Source organism: Condylura cristata, unplaced genomic scaffold (assembly GCF_000260355.1).
Source record: "Condylura cristata isolate star-nosed mole 26May11 unplaced genomic scaffold, ConCri1.0 scaffold00008, whole genome shotgun sequence".
NCBI lineage: Eukaryota > Metazoa > Chordata > Mammalia > Eulipotyphla > Talpidae > Condylura > Condylura cristata.
Genome location: NW_004567109.1, coordinates 62,809,944 through 62,832,308, shown reverse-complemented (window position 1 = coordinate 62,832,308; position 22,365 = coordinate 62,809,944). Strand labels below are relative to the sequence as shown.

Here is a 22,365-nt window from a genome sequence, read left to right as displayed (position 1 = left end):
AAAAAAAAAAAAAAAAACTAAAGAAAAACCAGGAAAATACTAAAATACTAACATGAACAAATGAAAATATAATCAAAGAGAAAGTGTAAGTATGGAGTTAAAAAAAGTAACAACTTATTTGAAAATTTCACTAGTGGGATCAACAGCAGACTTAATCAGTATACTTAACCTAGACTCAACAGTAGACTTAACCTAGGATAGAGTCAGCAATCTCAAAGGAAGTCACTGAAGTTACTAAGTCAGAGAGCAAAGAAAAAGAAAGCATAAGGGACTTATGTAACACTATTATCAAGTAGATCAACATATATTAAGTTTCAAAAGGAGGAGGGCACAGAGAACTTATCTGAATAAATAATGACCAAAAATAATCTTCCAAATTTGAGAAAAGGGCAAAGTCAAGAAACTCATGGTCAAAGAAGATGAAGCAAAAGAGGCCCACACCAAGAACATATTATAGTCAAATTGTCAAAATACAAAGAAAAAGAATATAACACCAAGAAAAGCAACTAGTCACAAGAAAGTTCCCATAGGTTATCACTGGACTTCTCAGCAAAACAGTGGAGAGCTGAAGAGAGTAGTATGACACACTAAAAATACAGAAATTAAAAACTGCCAAATAACACTATACTGAATAAAACTGTCCTTCAAAAGTGAAGATGAAATGCTTTCCAAAATAAACAAAAGCCGAGTTACTTCCACTACATTACCTCCCTGACAAGAAATACTAGAGTCCTATAATGTGAAACAAAAGGTCAAAGACAGCAACACAAAGCACTTTTTAAAAAATACAAAAAGTAACAGATAATGTAAGCATATAAATATTGTAATGCTACAGTGTTGTTTAAAGCACTTTTAGTCTGTTCTAGAATTTAAAAGGCATGGACAAATAAGTATAAATATAAAACTTTGTTAATGAATATAGAGCATATAACTTATGAAATCAAAAAGCAGAAACGGGAAATGTATATCTTAAAATAAATTGCTATAAAATGGTTCATAAAATCTTCATGGTCCCTTCCTGGTGGCGCAACTGGTTAGGGCACAGCAAACTGCAAGCTAGCGTAGCTGCTTCAAAGCAGGTTCTCCAGGCCCTGGAGGTGATCCACCTGGCACACCAGACTTCTCCTAACCTGCCCGCTGCTCCCCTCTGCAATGTACTTCACAGATCTGCCTATTCTGCTCCCCACTGTGACTCTGGTGAAGCCTCTCAATGACCCTGCACCTCTGGCTTGTGTCTTAAAAAAATAAAATCTTCACGATAGCCACAAAAAGATTGCCTATACAAAATATACACAATGAGAAAGGAATAAGAGTAGCCCTCTCCCAAACAAATAAAAAACCCACAATGAAATACAAAGGAAGCCTAGAAGAAGAGACAATTAACTAAAAGAAAACAAAAAGCTATAGTAAGTCCTTCTCTATCAATAATTACTTCAAATGTTAATGGACTTAAATTCCTCAAACACCCCCCCCAAAAAAACCCCACAGAGTAGCTAAATGGATTGCTTTTAAAAGTACAAAATACAACACTCTATAAAATATATCACCTTAATGATACATTTAGGCTGAAAATGAAAAAGATAAGAAAATATACCCTTGGTAAAGTGTAACCAAGAGAGGAAGTCATACTTACACCTTGAGTAAACAAGGACATTATATAAATAATGATAAAAGGGTTAATTCACAATGAAGACAAGCAATGTAAGCTTACTTTAAAAGATTACAGTCATACTGGATGTGGTACATACACACAATGGAATATTACTCAGCAATCAAAAACCATTAACACATGCCTTTTGCAGCAACATGGATGGAGCTGGAAGGAACCATGCTTAGTGAAATACGTCAGAAAGAAAAATACTGGATGGTTTCACTCAGAGCAGGAGCATAAAGGACCGGGGAGAAAAAATAATAACGAACAACTCCATAACAGAGATATTTTACAGGGGTGGAGTGGGGAATGGGATCAAAAATGGTGCGGGTGGGGGGAAATGCACTGGACTATGGTGCTGGGCACACAGCAGGTGACTTATGAAGCAAACACTGACAAATCTTAAAGAAGATATAGTAATGTAATATAATAATAATTATAATAAGCCCAAGTAGCTTAATACTCAGCTTTTAATAAAGGAGAGACAATCAAAGCAGATCATAGATCAAAGCAGATCTACTCTGATGGATCCTCTCATTCTGCCTCCCCCCCATATCTCTGGCCTATACCCCAGTTGTTTTTTTCTTAAAGATTTGTTTATTTCTGCATACAGAACTGGAATACAGGCCAGAAGTGCAGGGACAGTGAGATGATTCACCAGAGACAGAGTGGGAAGCTGAACAGGCAGAGTGACAAAGTACACTGCTGAGGGGAGCATCAGGTGAGACAGGAGAGGTCTGCTGTGCCATGTGGGTCACCTCTGGGGCTAGGGATCGAACTCACACTGAAGGGGCTGCGACTAGCTTGCAGTGCTGCACTTTAACCTGTTGTGCCACCAGGAAGGGCATATACCCCAGTTCTTATATATGTAAATAAATCTTTAAAAAAAAAAAAAAAACATTTCACTTGGCTAATCATCAGCGTATCATCAGAAAATTTGCGGATCAAAATCACAAACACCTCAACACCTGTTAGAATGGCCACTATTTCAAACAAACAAACAAACAAAAAAACTGGTGAGGCTATCGATCAATGGAAACCCTGCGCACTGCAGGTACAAAAACAGAATTGAACAACATTATGCAGTCCAAATGAACATCTACAGACCACCTTATACCATCTGAACAAACAATCCTCAAGCATGCAGAATTTGGAACTTGGTAACAAAAACAACTACCCAATTCAAAACTCAAAACTTAGTCAAACAACTTGAATAGACATTTCTTCGAAGATAAATGAATGACCAACAAGAACACAAAAAAAATGGCCCTCCCTAGTAGCACACAGGTTATGTCACAGCATTATGAAGCTGTCCACAGCCACTACTACATGAATTCAATCCCAAGCCAGGGAGCTTGGCACACAGTGCAGCAGACCTCTGCTGCCTCACCTGCTGCTCCTCAGTGTGTTTCTGTAGATCTGCCTGTTCTGCTCCCTACTCTGTCTCTGGTGGAGCCTCTCAACGCCCCTGCACCTCTGGCCTGTACCCCAGCTCTGTATGTATAAATAAATAAATCTTTTTAAAATATATATATGTTTTAAAGATTTATTTTAAAAACTATATATATATATTTTAAAGATTTATTTATTTGTGGTACAGGCTAGAGGCTCAGGGGCGGTGAGAGGCTTCACCAGAGACAGAGTGGGGAGCAGAACAGGCACATCGATGAAGCACACCGCTGAGGAGAGCAGCGGGAGAGTCAGGAGAGGTCTGCTGCGCCATGTGGCCACCTCCAGGGCAGGCGGGGATCGAACTCATGCGGGAGTGGCTTTAGCTTCTCAGTGCTGTGCTTTAACCCGCTGCGCCACCAGGGAGGGCCTAAAAATATTTTTTTTTTTAAATGTTTAACTTGGCTAACCATCAGAGTCTCATCAGAGAATTTGCATGTCAAAACCACAAACACCTCAACAACTGTTAGGATGGCCACTATTTTTAAAAGAAAACATTGGTGAGTATAAAGATCAATGGAAACCCTGTACAATGCAAGTAGGATTGTAAGATGCTATCCTCACATGGAAAAAAGAATGAGGAGCATTGAAAAAATTAAAAATAGAATGATGTGACCCATATATATTTCTGGGTATATAGAAGAGAACTGAAAGTGGGATCTCAAGAGATATGTTCACTACAACATTATTCCTAACAATCAAGATATGGACGTAACCTAATGTCCATTGACAGATAAATGCATTCTTTAAATATGGTATGTAAATAAAATGAACTATTACTCAGCCTGATAAAAAGAAGGAACCATGATAGACTAGAACATGAACAATCCTGAAGACATTACACTAAGCAAAATAACCTAAAATATTGCATGATTCATTTAAATGATGTATCCCAAGTAATCAAATTCAGAGAATAAGAGACTGGTGAAATAACCTCTAGCCAGGAGCAAGAGGTTGGAAGAAAAGGTGATCAATGAGAACAGAATTCAGATTCACACAGTGAGAAAGTTCTAAAGATCTGCTCTGCATAGGGTTAGTACTATAATAAATGCTTTAAAATTAAGAGGGTAGAGCAAAGCAAATAAAAGAATCAAACATAAAAGCATCATCTATTGTATAAATCCACTTACATAAAATCTAAAGTATAAGCGAATCTACAGATAGGGGAAAAAAGATTGATAAAAGTGAAAATTTTCTTTGTGGGATAATACAAAACTGATCATGTTGACAGATCTACAAAATTCAATAAAATAAAAACCACTGAATCAATGCAAATTTTTTAAAAGGTTGAGTTTTAAAAGGCTGAGTTGTGCTATTTGAGTTATATTTCAACAAAGCTATCAGAAAGCAGAATCTACTATAGGAATTATCTGAGAAACCTTTGTGTTTAAGGTTATTGAGCTTTATCTTTAGCTTGCATAATATTAATTACTTTGAATGACATTTGCAGCTAAGGTAAATACACTTCTATCTGAGGTTGTAAGAATTTACTCTCAGAGCCCTCCCCTGGTGGTGCATCAGATTAAAGAGCAACACCATGAAGCTGTCCATAGCCACTGCAGCATGAGTTCAATCTCTGGCCAGGAAGGTGACACACATGGAATGACACACCTCTCCCTCCTGACCCCATCCACTGCTCCCCTCAGCAGTATATTTCAGTACATCTGACTGTTCTGCTCCTCACTCTGTCTCTGATAAATCCTCTCACCTGGCACACCTCTGGCCTGTACCCCAACTCTGCAAGCATGCATAAATAAATCTTAAAAAACATTTATGCTCAAACTTCTTACTAGAAGGGTTGCAAGACATTGAAGACCTTCAAATAAGTACTGTAAAACACATCCCCCCCACCCCCAAAGTACATGTTCCCTTTTGTCATCAAATAAGTGGAAAGTGGACCTTCCTTAAACTTTTGTCAAAGGTAGTGTAACATACAATAAAACGGTTTTCTGGGTCCTCTTTGGTGGCACAAAGGGTTAAAAGTGCAGCACTATAACCTGGCCATTGTCGCTTCAGCATGAATTCTATCCCGAACCAGGGAGATGACCCACTGCTTCCATCAGCAGTGTATTTCAGTAGATTGTGACTATTTTGCTCCCCATTCTGTGATGAATCCTCTCATGGCCCTTGCACCTCTGGCCTGTATCCCAGCTCTGTATGCCTAAATAAATAAATCTTTTTTTTTTTTAAGAATCTGTTTTATGTAAACAACAACTGGATTTAAATCTTAGATCCAGCACCTATTAGCTGTACTACCAAATGGTGTCACAAAAAGTTTTTCCTTTTCCCCCAGGGAAGAGCATGAAGTCATCCAAAAAAAACTTTTTTAAGAGAAAGTTTATTGAAGAGAAAAGGAACAAAAATCAAGGCACCCAAATTCTGTGGCCAAATTCTGCAGTCAAGTTTGCTACATTTGAGGAAATCAAAGGTATCAGCATACCTGTAGTGCAATGGGTGAGATTCAATGTGGGAAAACCATTTTCATGATTATGTATCTATGATGCCAGGTTAAGTATAAGTTCACAGATATAAAAAGGTAGGAAATGGGGAGTAGGAACAAAATGACTTGCTAAAATAAAAGTTCCTGCTAAAACAATTTCTGAAAGTATATGGAAACCTGGTTCTCAAAATTCAACCATTCTACAGAATGCACACGTTTCTTTATTTCATGTGATAAGTATTCCCTCCCCATTTACACTCAATTCCTCTATTAGAACAAACCAACTTCAGTAGGCCATCATTATGCATAGCTTCTTCAAATCCCTTTCTATCCAGAAGTCCTTACCTGGTTCAGGGAGTTCAGACTGGGGAGTCAAACTGGGAATTCCTGGCTCCTTTTGCATCTCCTCAATGCTGGCAATGGACTTATCACAAACATTCAACCTTGGCCCAACTGAATCTAAGTGACCAGCAAGATTTGGGTCTGTCACTGCATCCTCTAGTATGTTCGTCGAAGGAGGAGGTCTATGCTCGGAGAATTCATCTTCCTTCTTCACAGGGTCAGCAGGAAGCAAGACCCCAAAAGCATCCTCAGAATTTTCTTTCTCCCTAAATCTGTTAGTGCGCTTACGAGGTTTAGTGCGCCTTTGGTTTAAACGCTGCCACCGCTTTTTAGGCACCGTCTGGTTTACACCATTGAGTTCATCATTCTCACTGATTATTTCAGCGTCCAGCTCTGGGTCTTTTCTGTTTTCATAAGAGGCACCCTTTTCAGGAATTTTATCAGAGTCAGACTGGTTGACTTTGTTATCAAAATGTACATCAGAAAAATGGGCATCATCTTCACTTGTTAAATGACCCATTAACTGAAGGGGTTCTTCTTTACCAGGGTCTTCTGACCCACCTCTAGAGGAGCCATTCCCTGAAAGCCCATTCTCTCTGTCTCCCTGCAATGCAGCCTCAAGAGTCACAGCAGGATGCCGATTTAGTTTTCTTTTACGCTCTGTCTTTAAGGCTTTACGGTTCATCCTGTTCTTTCCCATCTGGACTGAAAAGCCATCTTGCAATTTGGATGACGGTTTTGATCTCCCACAATTGCGCCGAGTGACACAATTTGATCGACTTTTGCCAGAGGCAGGGAGGTCTCTTCTTTCAGATGCTAAGCCAGGGAGGGAGGTGGACAGCTCCCCAGAAAGCACAGAGTTGCCACCAACAGGGCTTGGACGGGTTGGGTCCTGAGGACCATCTCCAATTTTTTCTGAATTTTGAGTGGAGCCTCCTGAAACCAAGGCCTTAGAAGCCCCTATGGGGCTACTAGTAGTAGAACAGTCCCCAAGACCAGGACTCCGATAAGAGACCAAATTTTGAGCTGTCATTAACCGTTGCTCCTTAGTTTTACTATCATGCATATCTTTCAACATCATTAGCAATGTACTAAATTTGTAGTCTGGTTCAATAGGTATATGATTCTGACCAGAGGAAGAAGAAAAAAGTAATGGTTTTGGTGGCTTTGATGTTCCAGAGTCATTAACATCTTCACCTAAGGATCTATAAGAGAGTTCCTTCAACTCTGACAGAACATGTTTCACCACTGCTGTTTCTATGTCACTTGAATCTCTGGTTTTCTCATGTATGTTGCTCAGTAGTTTTAACCCATCTACTTTCCCACTTTTGGAAATGCTGGCCAAAGGAGAGCCTTTGGTATCAGAAGAGAAGCATTTTAAACTGCAGTCCTCATTTGTAACTGGAGACTCTACCATAACTGGACTTTCTTTATGCTTGCACTTTATACTACGGATCTTGGGCTGTTTATTTTTTGAATGTAATAATGCTTGATTTGAAGCCCCACCCTTTATTAGTGAGTTCTCAATGGAAATGCTTGACGGTGTACTGAATTTTGCAGAGAGGCCATCATTTCTAAAATCTGACTGGGGTTTGCGAACAAGAGCTGACACCTTAAGATCAGAGAGATTAACCTGAGATGTCTCAGTTCCAGGCTGTGCTGTCTTAGTACAATCTGTTAGGTGATCTGTATGTGAGTTAGTAATGAGTGACTTCTGCTTTGCTTTTACCTTAGTGTTTGTGGCAGAATACCTAGCATACTTTACCTTTTCATTTTTCTGCATGGATAACATGTTCTCTGTCCTATCAAAAGCATCTGTAATTTCAAGGACACTGTTATCAGATTCAGAGCTGTGATCTATGGGGTCCAGATCACTACTTCCATCATCAGAAGTAGTACAGATACTTATGGAATCACTTCGCTTTTCTTCATCACCTGCTCCAATATAGCAGAGCTGCACTTTTGAACCACACATCAGACCTCGTTGGAGTTTCTTCTTCTCCCCAGGACGTTTAGAGATCAAGGCACCCTCAGGCAAACCCAGTAAGGAGTCACAATTTGAAGTATCAAATTCTTTCTTTGCAGTGTTTTTGCTACAAGAAGAAAACAGGAAACTTCCTGGGGCAGTGCTGGATCCTGTGATGCTGTTTGCTATCCTGGAAAGTTCATTAGAGGCCTGCTTATCAGACACATCCCCAGAAATAAAGCTGAGGCCAAGATTCTCTGAAATCTTTCCTCTTCGTTCTTCTTTATGTGCTTCAAATTGCATGTGGCTCTTTTTCACACTAGTCCTTTTTGGATTATCAGAGTTCTTTCTCACTCGAGACTTAGCACAAGGCTTTTCCTTCTCATCTGCAGAATGTTCAGAGTCAAAAGCCAGAGATTTCAAGCAGCCATTAAGCAACAGATCATGTTCTGACTCTGGATCATTTGTACAGTCCTCAAATGGCATATCCTCCTCACTGTCCAGCTTGATTGAACTGGTCACACATTTTCGGTTCTTTGACCCTTTCGGAACATCATACTGTTCAGCAAGACCAACACTGGCTTCCCACTTACTCAAAATTTTCTGAGGAACCTTAAATGTAAAGGAGAAAAAGATCATCACTTATCAAAGAAATGGAAAGTGAACAGAAAGATGACCGATGAACACATTTTAATCAGAAGTTTTTCAAGATTACTGCACTTTTTCAAGGCCTTCTCATAGGAATGGCCAGGTCACCCAAACTTAACTAACAGACATTTCCAAACAATATATTATTTAATATTATAAAGATTACATTACTAAATCCAGAAACAACCAGACTGTTACAGCTTCTTCCTTTGCACCTAAGAACAATTTCTTCCTAATTTATGAGGGCTAAGCACTTGCTCAGTTGCATATGTGAAAGCAAAAGAATAAAGAAAACAAATTTGGAAAACCTGGGACAGTCAGACCTAACCCACAAGACTGAAATTTTTAATCTCTGGTTACCCATAGGCCTCTAGCTAATTGTAGTTATTCTATATATGTTATTTACAACCTGGATCATAACCAAGATGTCTCCTGGGCTTAGTCATGTAATTCAAAGACACCAAGGCACTTTGGGTATAGCAATGTATACAAGCTCTTGATTCCTCCAAGTATGAAGACATTGAAGCTCTGTAAAATGTACATAATTTTTCAGACTCCACCCCACACCTTTCCACCTCTGATAATATCTAATGCCAAATTTCTCTCAGTCAGTGTTCACAAATTTTTCAATACTTGTAAAGTTGATATTCTGCTGAGTGTGTTAAAAACTCAGGTCATTAGATATGTGGCTTCTTTTTAAAAAGCAGTAACTGGCAATCTGGGATTATTTTCACAAAACACTCATTAATTCTCTTAACAAGGACCAAAGTAAATCAATTTCCTGGAACCAAAAAGCCCTAGTGAAATCCTCTGAAAAGGGAGTTTGTGGGGCACGTGGGGGTGGGGGGTTTAGCTGTCTACCTAGCTAAGTCACACAAAGACTCTGACACCTTCAATCACCCAAAGTACAAAGGATGTAGTTAGTTTCTTTCATTTTAACAACAGCACATACTAGTTTTAAATCATCAACCTTATGACATAAATAGCTTCTATTTATTTATAATTCTCCCAACAGATCTAACAGTAAATCCTCAGAGAACTCAAGTTAAAAGGAACAGATCTAGATACAGACTCGAGATTATCTTAATCATGGTTTTTATAAAATAGTCTAAATTATTAGCACATAAAAGTATGTGATACCAGTCTCTAAGATGAACCATCTCCTCTTCTAGAATTGAGAAAATAGACTTAAAATTCTACCCAATAATCTTCAACCTAAAGCAATTAAAAAAAATAATACACAACAATGTTCATTATTAAACCGTAACTGGATTTGAAATTGCAACCTTAACAACCACTTACAAAAAACAAAGCAAATAAAATGTTTAAAGCTTCATATTTCTCTTTTTTAAGAGAAATAAACCCAAGGATTCAAAGCAGAATAATTTGTTTGGAGGATCATTTTCTTCTGTAAGATATAACCAAAGATTAGTCATGTCATGTGGTACAGTTACACCTAAGTGGCATGGAATAAGTTAGTTGATATCATTTCTCAAAATATTCAGTATAATATTTAGTATTAACTCCTGGCGGCCTAGGGGTTAAGTCTCAGCAATATCACTGTCATGGGTTGAGTTCAATTTCTGGCCAGGAAGCTAACCCACATACAGAGTTGAACCTCTCCTGTCTCACTTGTTGCTCCCCTTAGCAGTATTCTGTTTCCCACTCTGTCTCTGGTGAACACGCTAATGATCCTCAACCCAGACATCTGGCCTACACCCAGTTCTTCCACACAAAAATAAGTTCAAGTAAAAAAAAATTCATGGCCCTCCCTGGTGGCGCAGTGGCTGCAAAACGGCCACTTCACTGCAAGTTCGATCCCCTGCCCCGGAGGTGATCCACATGACATGCAGGCATTTCCCATCTCATCCACTGCTCCCCTCAGCAATTTACTTTGTCAATCTGCCTGTTCTGCTCCCCTCCCTGTCCCTGATGAATTCTCTTGCCAACCCTGTACCCCAGTTCTCTATGCATAAATAAATAAGACCTTTAAAAAAATTCTGTATCAATATTTTAAGGCTAGCTCTTATTCCCACAAAAGACCTTCCTTTCTACCTATTTTCTCATAGATATCCTACTATTAAAAGAAGTTGCGGCCCTCCCTGGTGGCACAGCGGGTTAATGCACAGCACAAAGAAGCTTAAGCCACTTCTGCATGAGTTCGATCCCCGCCTGCCCTGGAGGAGATCCACATGGCGTGGCAGACCTCTCCTGACCCGCCCCCTGCTCCCTTCAGCAGTGTACTTCATTGATCTGTCTGTTCTGCACCCCACTCTGTCTCTGGTGAATCCTCTCACCCTCTGCATCTCTGGCCTGTACCCAGATCTGTACGAATAAATAAGTAAGTCTTTAAAAAAAATAAAAAGTTGCTTATATTGTAAGAGTGTAATATTTCTCTCTAACCTCCTTTCTGCCTACTGCCAAGAAGTTAAAAATTTAGGAGGCTTCTTTTTTTTATTTACCTTATGCCTATATCCTTTTTCTTTCTGCTTCCCTCTTCTCCTCAAGACAGGTAACTCTTCAAATTGATGTCTGCCTTCAAACATAACGATTGCTTTTCCAGCCACCCAGGCTCTCTCAGAAGGGTCTCCAAAAGCTTCCACATAATATTGTCGATATGGCCTCCGGTTGGAAACTAGACAAAGATAAGAATCAAGAGCCATTACTTTTTAAAAACATGGTAGTCCTTCATTCAGAGACCCTGTTTACAAAAATAAATGAATGAATGAATGAATAACCTACAGAAAAAAATCTGAGGTAGCTCAGCTACAAGATTTTTAAATATTTACTTTCCCAAGAAAATGTTTAAGTTTGTGAAAAAAGTCAACAATTTGAAATGGTAATTAGAGGTTCATTAACTAATCACAGAAAAAAATAATGCAGCAGTCAATTACGTTCCTTTCATTATCAACCTATAAAGTCTTTATTTAGATGCTCATTACCAAAGAACATATAATACCTTGCAGCACCACAAACATAGTAATTAATAAGAATTAACAACCAATGTGATACAAATGTAAGCCAAAGAGTATCTTCTCTAACATGCTGTGTCTAACTACTAACATATATGAACTTGCTACATTATGCCTCATGGATTCCTCACAACAACCCTAAGAAATAAGTAGTATGATCTCTAAACACAGTTATTAATCCAATGATTTCTGAGAGCAAGTTCAGAACAAAACACTGGTTTTGTAAAGAATGTGAAATATGATATTTCAAAATGTGAAAATGAAAAAAGGGAAATCCCAACAATAAAAACAAAAAGAAATTCAGTCATTCTACAATTTTTTGTCATACAATGTTGTAGGTGTATAATTACCAAAAACAGAAACAATAAAAATCTTGTCCAGACAATATTATAATCAAAATTATCCTGTGTGTGCATCTTCCATACATTTAGCATTTTAAGTACTAAGTAAAATGTCACAAAAGAAATATAGGAAGAGGTATACCAGATGTAATAAATTTGTCTCTTTTAAGAAAAGGAAATCATTTCATTCCCTTATACCAAGCACATTCTATTTCAAAATACAAAAATACCCAAAAACTCTAAGAAAAAACTGGGGGGGAGGGGGAGGGGGGGAGGAAAGAGAAAGTTGAAGAGAGACTTAACAAGTAAACTTTAGAAAATGCATAAAGAAAGGTAACTATTTTCAAAATTTCAATCTCCACAGTCACAGGAAGAGCAGCCTAGGTATCAAATAAATTTCAATCAGAGCATTTATATAAATATTAATTTTATAAACTATAACTATCACAGAATGAACACTCAGACTTTGAGATGGTTTTCCATAAAAATGTGGCTTTATAATGAAATTACAGACTTGCTAAATTTTCGATTCTTCAGTCCACTTTAAAAACAAGTGCTAAAAAAAAACTGATTCCTTTCTCTATCTATTAATTTAAAACATTCAATAAAAAGCAGCTATGAAGGAGGACTAAAGGGCTTCCCTGGTGGTACAAGGGGTTAAGTCACAACACTAACAAGCTATGAACAGCCACTGCAGTACAAGTTCAATCGCCAGCCAGGAACCTGACCCACATGGCACAGCAGACCTCTCCTGTCTTGCCCACTGTTTCCCTCAACAGTGTATTTCAGTTCAGTCCACCTATTCTGCTCCCCATTTGATCTCTGGTGAATCTTCTCACACTTCCAACAGCCCTGGCACTTCTGGCCTTCACCTCAGCTCTTATATGCATAAATTAAAAGAAATAAAGCTTTAAAACAAGGATTAAAACTGGTAAGATATACATGTATCTACATAGAGGTCCTTAAGGTCAACTTGGAAAGTATATAATTTGCAATAAAAAAGTAAACACAATGAATGCACGAGCACTACATAGAATAAGAAATATACAAATAGATAATAGTAAAAGAACATGATCACTGCAAAAACACAAGCTCACTTTTTACAAATAAAACTAAAAAGTGGACATCATAATTGCAGGACAAATGAGACATCTGAGCAACATTTTAAAGGTAACTGACTGATTAAAGGGGAGAACTCCACTCTGAGAGATCAGAACTCTCAAAGGCATGAATTACAAAATAAATTAAATAGCTGGGAAATACAAGCAATTTAAAACACTAACTCATAACACAGAAAGACGGAAATGGAATTGACTAAACAGGTAAGTAGACATAAAACCTTAAAGAGCGCCATCCCTGGTGGTGCAGAGGGTTAGAGCACAGCACTAAGAAGCTAAAGCCCATGAGTTTGACCCCCACCCCCACAGTCCAGCAACACCCCCCCCCCAATGCAACCCTCAGCAGTGTACTTCAACCATCTGCCTGTTCTGCTCCCCACTCTATCTCTGGTGGTGAGTCTTCTCACCACCCCCATACCTCTGGCCTATACCCCAGCTCTGATGCGTAAATAAATAAATCTTTAAAAAAAAAAAAAAACCTTGAAGAGCTGGATGCCATATTAAGCATGTGGCCATTTTCATGTTGGCAATGAGGAGTCTCATTTAAACCATAGAACCACAGGCTTTCTGCACCTTAGAAAGGTAACTCTCCTTTACTACTAACAAATTTAAGAGAAAAAAGGTGATTCAGACCCAGAGATTACCAAAACAGTGTAGATATGAGATGACTAAAACCTAAACTAAGTCAACAGCAAGTGAAAAACTTAAAACACAAAATTTGAGGCCTTCGTTGGTTGCACAATGGGTTAAAACGCAGCACTATGAAGCTATCTGCAGCCACTGCAGGTTGAGTTAGACCCCTGACAGGAGGGCTGAGCCACATGACCCTGCAGACCTCTCCTGTCTTGCCCATGCTCCCCTCAGCAGTGGATTTCAGTCAATCTGCCTGATACGCTCCCAACTCTGTCTCTGGTGAATCCTCTCTCCCCCGCCCACACACACCTCTGGCTTGTACCCCAGTTCTTGTGTGCATAAATAAATTTTGAAAATGAACATACAAAATTTGGGGCCCTCCCTGGTAGCGCAGAGGATTAAAGCACAGCACTAAGAAGTTAAAACCACTTCTGCATGGGTTAGATTCCCACCTGCCCTGGAGGTGATCCATAATGGCGCCACAGACCTCTCCTAACTCGCCCACTGCTCCTGCTCCCCTCAGCAGTGTGCTTCGACAATTTCCCTGTCCTGCTCCACACTCTGTCTCTGGTAAATCCTCTCACATCCCTGCATTTCTGGCCTGCACCCCAGTTCTGTATGCACAAATAAATAAAATCTTTTTTAAAAAAAAAAAGCAAACACAAAATTTAAAAGGTATTTTAACAAAAGAACTTGTCTTATTATAAAAGATCACAATTATGTTCAAAGCAATATAAATCATATTAACCAAAAGATAGAAATAGAGCAAATATCTATGAATGAAGAAAATGTAGTATACATATATATATACAACAGACTATTATTTACCGTAAATAAGAATGAAATACTAATACATGGATAGATCTTGAAGCCTAAGTGAAAGAAGTGTCTTAAGTGAAAGAAATAACCACAAGTGATCACTCACATAAAATTCCACTTACATCAAATGTGTACAAAAAGCAAGTCTATAGAAATAAAAAACAGATTCTTGGTTCTTTAGGAATGAACGTTGCAGCTAAAGGGAATGGTGTTTTCTTGGGAAGATGATTAAAGTGTACTAAATGGGTAGTGGGAACAGTTATACAACTTTGAGAATATGCCAAAACCACTTAACTTACACTGTAAAGGACTGCATTGTATATTGTATGAATTATCTCTCACAAAAGCTGTTCAATTATATATATATATATATATATATATATGTATAGATATAGATATAGATATATATGTGGCATTTCTAGGAATTTTCATTGACTAAATAGCAGTGATCTGATCACTAAGATAAAAAATAAAGGAGAAACTACTGGTTTGAGGAGGAAAATGATTAAGGCTCTTAAACAAGCAGAGTTCAGTACCTATTTGACATCCTGGTATAGGTTTTAAGTATGAAGTTGGGTGTACATATTTGAAGTCTGATGAAACAACAGCAGGGATATGAATTTAACTCCCTGATGTCAGTTAAAACTTATTTGAAGGCCCTTTCTGGTGGCGCAGCACAGCCCTAAGAAGTTAAAGCCACTTCCCATGAGTTCAATCCCCACCTGTCCTAGAGGTGGAGGTGATCCACATGGCATGACATATCTCTCCTTACCTGTCTGCTGCTCCCCTCAGCAGTATACTTTGTTGATCTTCCTGTTCTACTCCCCACTCTGTCCCTGGTGAAGCTTTTCACTGCCCCTGCACTTCTGGCCTGTACTCCAGTTTTGTGTGCACAAATAAAGCTTTTTTTAAAAACAAAAAAACTTATTTAATTCTTTCCAATCTTATAAAATGTCAAATAAAAAAAAAAGCTCAAAAGCTGGTTATGAACATGTTTCTTACCTGTAGCCAAGAAAGCAGATGTTGGTGGCAAGGTTAAGAAGGCCAAGATCAAAGCTAAAATGCCAGAGAAAGTCCCACTGCAGCTGAAACCCTGAGTTAAAGGAGATGGCAGATATTCCTGACCTACTATATATTCCAGAAAGATCAACCAAGAGGACTTACTCAGCAACTAAACCCATAATTGAGAATAAAAAGGAGATGGTACTTGCTACTGTCACAAAACTTGGTGGTGGAGACAAGAATAGCAGTACCCGAATGGTTAAACTTCACAAAATGTCTAGAGATACTATCCTACTGAAGATGTGCTTGGAAAGTTCACAGTCCCTCTTACTTTTTTACGCAGGAAAAGGAAAAAAATCCTCTGTCAGCATGTGAGGAAACTTTCAACTAGTATCACTCCTGGGACCATTCTGATCATCCTCGCGGGACATCAAAAACAAGGTGATTTTCCTGAAGAAACTGGGCAGTGGCCTGCTCCTTGTGACTGGAACTTTGACCTTCTGGCCCCTCAATCAAAATCCTCTGCATAAGGCACACCAGTAATTTGTCATAACCACCCCCACCAAAATTGGTGTCAATGGTATGAAAATACCAAAACATTTCACTAATGCTTATTTTCAGAAGAAGATGAGTTAGCTGTGACACCAGGAAGATGGATCTTCTGAACAGAGAAAGAGAAATAGGAGATTATAGAACAACACAAGTTTGATCAGAAAGTTGTAGGGTCACATAAAGTCATATTGTAGGTTTAGGGTTAAGCTCCATTATCTGTTTGCTGTCACAAACAGAATCTATACTCACAAATTGGTGTTCTAAATTTCTTACAAAGTATCTAATTATATAATAGTGGGGAGGGAGGCAGATAAAGAGTTACTAAGTCTATCATTCAAGAATAATGGCAGATTACCAACATTTTATAGCAAGGTAGAAGAGAATTTGGTAAAGGAGAATAGATGAAAATAGTGATTACAGTTCCAACAGAACATGAAACTCAAGAACAAGATAGTTACTACAAGTAAAAGGAAGTGTTTTCCTACATTAAACTAAAAACAACAGTATTACCAAGTAATTTAGTCTGTCTAGAGAAAAGCTAGTGGAATAACAGATAGACATCATTGTATTCAGAAATGAGTGGCAGATTTGGAAATGTTAAGTTGCTATTCCTGCAATACTTATAAAGGAAAGGTAAAAGCTGCCGGAGGAAAATATAGTCATAGACAACAGTTTTAGGACAATAGCTTTATTCATATATTAGCTCTCTTTAGTACTCTTAAGAACCATACTAATTCTTTGCTCTTGTAAGAAAAGATTCTTTTAAGGGAATATTTGGCTTGTGCTTGCCCACTCACTTCTGAATCAGTTTCCTTGCCTGGATTTAGATAGCATCCATAAAGGGTAGCGAAAAGAAGGCCCTTTCTACCATCAACCAAGCAGTTACCAGACAACCAGCAACATTAACAAAAGCACCCGTGGAGGTGGCTTCAAGAAGCAAGTCCCTCGAGAGATCTGGAAATTTTTAATGAAGGAAATGGGCATTCCAGATGTGTGCACTGAGACCAGACTTAACAAAGCTATCTGTTCCAAAGGAATAAGGAATGACTCAAACCATATTCATGTGTGACTATCCAGAAATCAAAGGATGACTATTCACCAAACAAGCTATATACATTGGTTACCTACATTCCTGTCAAAGCTTTCAAAACTTTACAGTCAATGTGGATAAGTACTACCCACTGATAATCAAATGAAGTGTACAACTGAAACAGGAAAAGGAAAGTAAAAGCAGTTTTAAAAGGAAGAAATACAAAGGACAACGTTCAGGAAGAAACAAACAAAAAAAAATTTAATAAAAGTTAAGTGTTGGCAATGAGATACCATCTCACACCAGTGAGAATAGCACATCTTAAACAACTACCAACAACAAATGTTGGAGAAGACGTAGAGAAAAAGAACTCTCCTGCACTGCTGGTGGGAATGCAAACTAGTATAACCACTATGGAAAACTGTTTGGAGGTTTCCCAAACTGCTAAAAATGGAGCTTCCCTATGACCCAGCAATCCCACTTCTAGGTATCTACCCAAAAGACACAAAAACACTGATTCCAAAGGACACCTGCACCCCCGTGTTTACTACTGCTTTATTTATAATTGGAAAGACATGGAATCAACCCAAATGCCTAAGAGTAGATGAATGGATTAAAAAGATGTGGTACATATACACAGTGGAACATTACTTAACAACCAAAAGGAAAAAACAAACACATGCCTTTTGCAGCAACATGGATGGAGCTGTAAAAGATCATGCTTAGTGAAATAAGCCAGAAAGAAAAGGAAAAATACTAGATGATTTCACTCATAGCAGGAGCATAACGGACCAAGCGAGAAAATAATAATGAACAGCTATATACCAGAGATATTTTATGGGGGTAGAGTGAGGAATGGGATCAAAAACAGTGGGGGAAAGGAAATGCACTGGACTATGGTGATGGCACATGGGTGATTTGGTAATGGGAAACCCACAGAGATTACAACTGAGAAGGAAAAATGCACAAAATTATGTAAAAATAAACTATTATATTATTAACAACAACAAAAAAGAGTAGACTGTGTATGAATTGGAAAGCAAGTTGTTTGTTCTCTGGGAGAGCTGGTGTAAGACTTGAATTATTTCCTCCTTAAAGGTTTAATAGAAATCGTGGATAATCCCTTATGGACCTGGACTTTTCCTAATTAAAAGTTCAGTTTCGGGCTCCCCCTGTTGGTGCAGCGGCTTGGAGAGCAGCACAGTGAAGATGGCCATGACCACTTCAGTGCAAGTTCTATCCTCAACCCCAGAGGTGGCCTACTTGGTGCAGAAGACCTCTCCTGACCCGCCTGCTGCTCCCCTCAGCAGTGTACTTTGTCTTTATCTGTCTGATCCACTCCAGACTGTCTCTGGTGACTTCTCTCACAGCCCCTGCACTTCCGGCCTATACCCCAGTTCTGTATGTACAAATAATAATAATAATAAAAAATGTTTTAAGTTGGTTCTTTAGAAATAGAAAAAATATGATGAGATTCATATGGAACAAAAGACCTCGAATAGCCAAAACTCTCATGAGTAGGAAGAAAGAGAATGGAGGCATTACAATCCCAAACTTCAACCTATACTACCAAAGCCAAAATAATCAAAATCGCATGGTACTATAAAAAGAACAGACATACAGGGCCCTCCCTGGTGGCGCAGTGGGTTAAAGCACAGCATTGAGAAGCTAAAGCCAATTCCGCATGAGTTCGATTCCCGCCTGCCCCGGAGGTGACCACATGGCGTGGCAGACCTCTCCTGACCCGTCCGCTGCTCCCCTCAGCAGTGTACTTCGTCGATGTGCCTGTTCTGCTCCCCACTCTGTCTCTGGTGAAGCCTCTCGCCACCCCTGACCTCTGGCCTGTACCCCAGTTCTGTATGCACAAATAAATAAAAATCTTAAAAAAAAAAAAAAGAACAGACATACAAACCAGTGGATTAGGATAGAAAACCCAGATATAAATCCACAGGTTTATGGACAGCTAATCTTTGACAAAGGAGCAAAGAAGATACAATGGAACAAAGAAAGTCTGTTCAGCAAATCATGCTGGGAAAACTGGGGTTCTACATGCAAAAAAAATTAACTAGATTACTACCTCACACCATACACAAAATCAACTCAAAGTGGATTAAAAACCTAGACATAAGAACGGAAACCATAAAATACCTGGAAGCAAAGATGGGCCAAACACTACATGACATACACTTCAGCGACATCTTTAAAGATAGAGCACCCAATGCCACAATAGTGAAGGCAAGGATAAATAGATGGGACTACATCAAGTTAAAAAGCTTCTGTACAGCAAAAGAGACATTACTAAAAACAGACAGATCACTAATTGGGAAAACATTTTCTCACACAAAAGTAGTGATAAAGGACTGATCACAAAAATATACGGAGAACTGATGAAACTCAACAAAAATGAAGTAAACAACCCCATCAAAAAATGGGCAGTAGAGCTAAAAAGACACTTCTCCAAAGAGGAGATGCAGATGGCCAACAGGCATATGAAAAAATGTTCAACATCACTTGTAATAAGGGAGATGCAAATTAAAACCACAATGAGATACCACCTCACCCCAGTGAGAATGGCACATCTTCAAACAACTAGCAACAATAAATGTTGGTGAGGATGTGGAGAAAAAGGAACTCTCCGGCAATGCTGGTGGGAATGCAAACTAGTACAATCACTGTGGAAAAATGTTTGGAGGTTCCTCAAACTGCTAACCATGGAGCTTCCCTAAGACCCAGCAATCCCACTCCTAGGTATCTACCCAGAAGACACGAAAACACTGATTCAAAAAGATACCTGTACCCCCAGGTTTATTGCTGCTTTATTCACAATTGGAAAGAAATGGAAACAACCCAAATGTCCCAAAATGGATGACTGGACTAAAAAGATGTGGTACATATATACAATGGATTATTACTCAGCAGCCCAAAAAAAAGAAACATATGTCTTTTGCAGCAACATGGATGGAACTGTAAAAGCTCATGTTTAGTGAAATAAGCCAGAAAGAAAAGAAAAATACTGGATGGTTTCTCTCATAGCAGGAATATAACGGGAACAGGCAAGAAAATGATAATAATGATGAACAGCTATATACCAGAGACATTTTGTGGGGGTGGAGCAGGGAATGGGATCAAAAACAGTGTGTGTGGGGGAGGGGGGGAGGGTTTGCACTGGACTATGGTGATGGCACATGGGTGATTTGTTAATGGTAAGCCCAAGGGGATTTCAAATGAGATGGGAAAAATGCACAAAATGACGTAAAAATAAACTACTATATATATATAAAAAAAAAAGCTGGTTCTTTAACAATTATATGTTATTCAGACTGATTCTCAACTAATATTACAAAAAATATCAAGTACTGCTTAATGGACAAGTTTCAGAACCTTGAGATGTGTGGTGTATGTACATACATACATACATACATATATACAGAGAGAGAGAGAGAGAAAGTTTCAGAACCTTGAGATATATATGTGTATGTATATATATATTTAAAGACAGAGACATAAATATATATCATAAATAAAGATATATATTCCTTTTAGGAAGGATTTGAGGGAACAGTGGGTTAAGTTGCTATTAAGTGATTTTTAGATTTGTGTTTTCAGAATATATATCTAATTGCTCAAAAAAATCAAGTTTTGGGCCCTCCTTGGTGGCACAATGGGTAAAGATACAGCACTGCAAGCTAGCCAAAGCCACAGTCGCTTCAGTGCAAGTTCGACCTCTGGACCGGGAGGTGACCCATATGGTTTAGCAGACCTCTCCTGACCCACTCACTACTCCCCCTCAGCAGTGTACTTCATCGAACAGCCTGTTCTGCTCCCCACTCTGTCTCTGGTGATCCTCTCACTGCCCCTGCACCTCTGGCTTGTACCCCATTCTGTATGAATAAATAAACTTTTTTTTTAATGTGGTGCATATATACAATGAAATATTACTCAGCAATTGTAAAAATAAACACATGCCTCCTACAGCAACATAGATGGAGCTGGAAAATATCATGCTTAGTGAAATACGCGAGAAAGAAAAGGAAAAGTACCGGATGGTTTGCCTCATATAAGGAGTATAAAGGACCAGGGAAGAAAATAATAATAAAAATAATGAACAACTATATACCAGAGACATTTTATGAGAGTAGAGTGGGGAATGGGATCAAAAATGGGAGTGGGATGGAAGTGCACTGAACTATGGTGATGGCACAGGATGTAATCCCACAGGGATTACAACTAAGATGGGAAAATGGCCCAAAATGATGTAAAAATAAACTATTATATTCTTTAAAAAAAAAAAAGTTGAGTGTCAGATGGTGATAAGAAAATTAAGCCATAGAGCTGAAAAAGTCAGTCTTAAGAAAAAGTTAAGAGACAATTTGAGGGGTCTCCCTGGTGGACAGCACTGTGGAGTTCTCTCCATAGCTAATACTGCACGAGTCCACCCCAGGCCATGGAGACAACCCATGTAGTGCAAAAGACTTCTACTGTCTTGCCCCCGTTCCCCTCAGCGGTGTATTTCTATCAGTCTGCCTATTCTGTTCCCCATTCTGTGTCTGGTGAATGCTCTCACGGCCCCTGCACCTCTACCCTGTATACCAGTTCTTTGTGCATAAATAAATAAACCTTTTAAAAGAAAAATAAGTGAAGTCAAAGTTGAGAAAATTCCCTTAATGTAGAGTAGAACAACAATACAACAAAGATGAAAAAATTTTAGTCTAATGAAGGAAAGTCAATATCTGAATAAGTGCTACAGAAAGTAGAAACAAAGTAAATAATAAATGGAATAGTTCAAGAAAATGTCTAGAATTAAAGAACTAAAAGTGTACATCGGAAGGGCCCCAAATTACTTCAAATAATGGATGAAAACATATTCTCAGTCAAGTATGGTCAAATGAATTATAGAAACAAGAAAGACTACAAAATGTCAGACATAGACAAAAGTCCCATACAAGAGGCCAGACAACAAAATAACCCATATTTAATAGCAACTATGAAAGGTAGAGACAATGGAGCAATACGTTCAAAATGTGGGCAAAAAATAAAAGTCCAGGCTAGTGTTTTATACCAAATTATCAAGCAAGTGTAACAAAAGAATGTATTTAGGTAATGTAAGCTATTTAAAAATTATCTCCTAGGTGAAGGCTAGTTCAACACCCATTTATGTTTAAGGCCCTTGAAGTCCTCGGAACAGAAGGAACATACCTCAACATAATAAAAGCCATCTATGATAAGCCACAGCCAATATTATCCTCAACGGAGAAAAGCTGAAAGCCTTTCCTTTGAGATGAGTAATAAGACAATGGTGTCCACTATCGCCACTGCTCTTCAACATAACACTGGAAGTTCTAGCCAGACAATAAGACAGGAAAAAGGCATACAAGGAATCCAAATAGGGAAAGAAGAAGTAA

The 22,365-nt window shown here is 38.5% G+C and overlaps 1 protein-coding gene across 3 annotated transcripts in view; it reads right to left on the bottom strand.

The window, feature by feature from the left end:
* NSD1 (nuclear receptor binding SET domain protein 1) overlaps window positions 1-22,365 on the bottom strand; it is a 142,540-nt gene that overhangs the window by 54,287 nt on the left and 65,888 nt on the right. For all 3 annotated transcript variants that reach the window (XM_004679256.1, XM_004679257.2, XM_012722201.1), the window contains exons 4-5: window positions 10,959-11,131; window positions 5,886-8,460 (exon numbers count right to left, since the gene is read on the bottom strand). In XM_004679256.1, coding sequence (XP_004679313.1) covers window positions 5,886-8,460; window positions 10,959-11,131 — 2,748 coding nt within the window. The remainder of the gene's footprint in view (window positions 1-5,885; window positions 8,461-10,958; window positions 11,132-22,365) is intronic.